Below are 4,668 nucleotides of genomic sequence, written 5' to 3'. Positions count from 1 at the left end.
TGCCCCAAATCATCCAAGAAAGGCGAGACTTGACGCATGAACGGGCATTGATGGAAGCCATGAGATGCAGCCGGAACTGGAGGAGGATGGAGTTGGGGTTTAGCGCCGCGGGCGTAGATCTCCTCTGGTCCTCCGCCCTCCACCGCCATGTGCGCTGTATCATGAAATGGGTTGGGCCTTTTCTAATCGGAGGCCCATATTATATATGTTGAAAATATAGATAGATATAACCTACCAACCATCACTTATATATATATATATATATATATATATATATATATATATATATATATATATATATATATATATATATATATATATATATATATTAGCTAATTTAGGTTTTTGTTACTTGAAATATACCAACAACAACATATTATGACAAATCTATTGAGATAACAAACAGTTCCACGCTAGTGCCATGCAACCATCAAATCTGATCTTTCGTTTGCCGCTCCGGTGATCTTCCTGAAGATTCTACGCCCATTTGGCGAGGAGGGACATCAAACCTGCACCTACAACAAGAGCAAGGTGTGCTCCCAGCTGAAGCCTGCCATTGCTCTGCATCCGGGGGTTCGTGAAGTCCGCCGCCAGCAGATCGACAAGAGACATGTAAACGAGGATACCCGCAGAGGCAGCGTTGAAGACGCCCTCGACGATGAGCGCCGTGGAACTCGTCTCGTCGTAGACGAAGGATATCGCGGTGCCCACCGCGATGCCGATGGGAGCCGTGAGGGAGAAGAAGACCGCCATCATCGTGCTCGACATGGCTCTAAAGTTTGCCTGCGGCGCCACAGGAAATGTAGGTGGAAACATACGATGACACGTTCCCAGAGTCATTAGAAGACAGGACATGTACCTGAACTATGCAGCCACCGAGCCCTATCCCTTCAAAGAACTGATGGAAGCTCAAGGCTCCCACCAATGGCCTTATGGTGGAGGGACTTTGAGAGGCACCCAAGGAAATCCCAATGATCACCGAATGGACCAGAATTCCCAGCTCCAGAACCTGCATACATCATGAGAGGCACTTACTATAACATCCAAAACAGAGGAAAAGCATAGATCGTTTCTTTCATCTTTCTTTCGTCCTCCACAAATTGATGAATCATAGTTTTATCTGTAATTTCGCAGCCTTTGTTCTTCAAGAAGGAGAAAAGTAAATGGAGCACACTGCACACGATGCTTACTTGGGAGATGACTTGCTGCCGAATCCTCTCAGAAAGCGAGGCCGCCTCCGTCGCCGCCGCCGCGGAGGCATGCGCGTGTCCGTGGGAACGGTGGGTGTCGACGTGAGCATGGTCTTCCGAGGACCCCTGCCCGGCCTCGTCATCCTCCTCGACCGGTCTTGCCTTGCTGAAGTGAGACCTCTTGTAGTAGCTGGTGGCGAAGGAGTCGATCATCATCGTCCCCAGTGCCGACGACATGACCACGAACCCCGTGACCGGGAAATCCTGCCACGGGTGCTCGTCGAGGCACGGCGACGTCAAGCTCTGGAATGCGGCGGGGAGGATGTGTATTAGCCCCGTCGCAAGTATGACTCCGGCCGCAAAGGCCTTGATCACAAAGAACATGTCGTTCTCAGGTCGCAGAGCGGAAACCGCCCTCCCCAGGATGGGAATGAGAACTCCGACGGCGCCCGCAGTTAAGATGGAAGCGATGGCTACCAACTTTAGATGAGACGCCTTGGTCGTGCTGTGGCTCTCGGCGTCCCGGGTGCACCCGCAGTCACCGAGCGCTGGGAGGGGGAGGAGTAGGAGGAAGGAGAAGAGGAGAAGCAGAGGCTTCATGGCTTTCACGGCACCGAGTACGAAGTCGCTGCTTCTGTAGGGTGTCAGTGCGTGGGGAAGCCCTTAAATAGAGGGTGGAGTAGTACGTGTGGGCACGGGAACGATCGATGGTCTCATATTAAGCGCTTGATGAGACCAAAAAGAGGTGGTAAGAGTCTTTTGTTGCTGAGAGAGCGAGAGAGAGAGAGAGGACTCTTGTTGTATGCAGGAGGGAGGCTTTTTGTTATGTTAGTGTTGACAGAATGTTGTCATACTACATAGACTAATAAACAAAGGAGGAGATATGTCCATTAGCAGGCAACAACAAAAGCTTGTCATTCTACTATGGAAGAGACTGTTGGGTGTCACCAAAGAATAAATAATTAGTAAGATCTCAGTTTGTACAGCATTTAACAGGACATGTTTTCTGGTCCTCCCCTGGAATGAGTGGGATTCAACGAGGTACCATCTTTGTTGATTAGTATGTAGTAGTAGCTTGTGCTATTTGAGTCATATGGTCTGCTCTGATATTTTTATGGATATTTATATTAGGAGTCATAAATCTTAAGAGGCAACAATTCAAGATACTGTAGCTTAATTACAGCATGTGCTCATATTGCGTCAATTTACCTGCTGAAGTTTCAGGTACGTTAGATTTGGTGCTGAAAACAGGTCATAAGAAACGACGAATGCAAGCAAACGTAATGGACATCGATGATGAAATGAATGTGTGTTTGAAGGTGAACTTTGTCGAGAAACATGGTAATCGAAAGGGTAATAATACTATGATCTCTTGCACACCATCTTGAATGAAGATCCAACTTCTGCAGTAAATACTGGTAACAGACAAACAGTTCTAACTTAGCTCTCGAGTAAAGAGAGCTTCAAGAGGGTGTCCGAAAGTGCAGCAAAGAGAGAAGGAAATCCTTTTGACACCACTGAAGCTTTTCGGAACGATGATGATGATGATGATGATGTGTGCAGCATATGTACCAGTTCACTGCGCTTGGTTCCTCTAAAACAGTAGTAAAAATAGGCTAGTCCAAAGCCTACAGTGGATCCCTAATCTTGCACGAATGGAGGGGCCAATTGTTCCGCTGATATGTTACGTCTTTGACGCAGCTTTCTCCACCACCCCCACCTCAGACAAAGCACATTAACACAGAAACAGTGGCTGGCGCTATGGATGAGGAAGGCACTGGTGTCCACCGAGTCCATACGTGGTGGGAGCCAAAGCTGTATCTACAGGATGAAGTGCCGGTTACTTGGGAATTCTGTCTCCTTAGTTAGTTCTTCGTCGCTAAGGACTTCACAGGAAGGTGACGTGGGTGAATGGAGACGACTGAGAACTGTCGATAGATACTGATAGGGTTGTCATAGTTGCGGACTGTGGAGGTTTCCTTGTGCAGATTCATTCATTACTTTACTCTATATGTCCATATAAGATGTGATCCATGAGAAGAGGGTATTGGGAGGGTAGATACAAGAGTCTTGGATTGATGCTGATCCAGTTGAGCCTTTGTGGCACATGCAGACTTGTCCTTGGTGTTGACAACAGAGAAAGAGATTTGACTTGGGAATCCTCTCCTGGCCCACGACAACCCCAACTTTTCCTGAAGGTGGTGGTAGAACAATCATGCGACCCACAGCACCATGAGTGATCTGTGAAGCTCTCCAAGCTTGACCTCGCGTACCTCAATTGTCAGGCCATGGTACGGCTACACTGTACGAGAGCATGTCTTACAGTGCTATGAATGGATATTAAGCTGTAATCCTTCTGTCGAACGCTTTGTGATCATTCTCCGACTGACCTTGTGGATGATCATTGAATGTCTCCTTAACGTCTCCACAGTGATGAGAATAGAACTTCACGAAACAAAGCACAATCTTTGGTCCACTGAATGATAAGCTGAAATGGTCACATGGGGCTATCGGATCAGGCGATATAAAGAATGGGGACAGAGGACAAGCAGGCCTGCAAACTGTCGAATCTATCTTCTCACGTATATTCCTATTTACGACGACCGAAGTGGTCATTCTCGCACCTTTATATACGGCTGCCATCAAGTGGCTCTCCGGTGGATGGCACCACTCTTGCAACGCAACAGTAGTCGTCCGCTCGTTCACAAAGGAACCATTACAAATCTTGTTGGCTTTTTGCATGAGAAGAAAAGAATACTAGAAAAAATTATGAATACCATTGGATTTTTCATACTTTCGCTATAGACTTTTCATATTAGATTTTTTTTTATTTATAGGCCTAGACGCACTTAGTTTTATCATGATGAGTTTCTTTTTATATGGATTATTTTTTTTATTCACTAACACCGAGTATATTTAATCTTATGTCTCGACATATTTCATCTTATACAAATTATTTTTTTTTTCGATTCTCATGCTTCAAGCATATTTTGTCTTATATCTCTTACCGTGATAGATTTTTTTTTACGTATGTCATTTTTTTTCGACTCATACACCTCAAACATATTTTACCTTATATCTCTCATCATAGCGGATTTCCTCTTACGTAAGTTAAGTTTTTCCAACTCATGCATCTTGGACCCATTTTGCCTTATGTCTTCCATCGTAGTAGATTTCTTCTTACGCTAGTTGAGTTTTTTCGACTCACATGTCTCAAACATATTTTCACCTGTACCTCCCATTGTGGTGAGTTTCTTTTTACGCTGGTCGAGTTTTTTCGACTCACATGTTTCAAACATATTTTCACTTGTGCCTCCCATCGTGGTGAGTTTCTTCTTACGCGGGTCTGATTTTCTCGAATCACGTGCCTCGAGCACATTTTACCTTATGTCTCTCATCGTGATGGATTTTTTATTATATAGGTCAGGTTTTTCTGACTTGCGTGCATCGGCCACATTTTGTCTTGTTCCTCCGTCGT

General features: G+C 45.4%; 1 protein-coding gene across 1 annotated transcript; it reads right to left on the bottom strand.

The window, feature by feature from the left end:
• Positions 1 to 358: 358 nt before the first annotated feature.
• LOC135632343 (zinc transporter 4-like) lies at positions 359 to 1,875 on the bottom strand. The gene is made up of 3 exons (XM_065140839.1): positions 1,191 to 1,875; positions 860 to 1,009; positions 359 to 783 (listed from the first exon to the last, which is right to left on the bottom strand). Exons 1-3 carry the CDS (start codon positions 1,788 to 1,790, stop codon positions 478 to 480), a joined length of 1,056 nt encoding a protein of 351 aa, XP_064996911.1. The 5' UTR covers positions 1,791 to 1,875; the 3' UTR covers positions 359 to 477.
• Between the last annotated feature and the right edge of the window lie 2,793 nt (positions 1,876 to 4,668).

The sequence above is a fragment of the Musa acuminata genome, chromosome BXJ3-3, assembly GCF_036884655.1.
Source record: "Musa acuminata AAA Group cultivar baxijiao chromosome BXJ3-3, Cavendish_Baxijiao_AAA, whole genome shotgun sequence".
NCBI classification, from domain to species: Eukaryota; Viridiplantae; Streptophyta; class Magnoliopsida; order Zingiberales; family Musaceae; genus Musa; species Musa acuminata.
The sequence above is the reverse complement of the archived record's forward strand: the minus strand, read 5'-3'. Positions and strand labels throughout refer to the sequence as shown.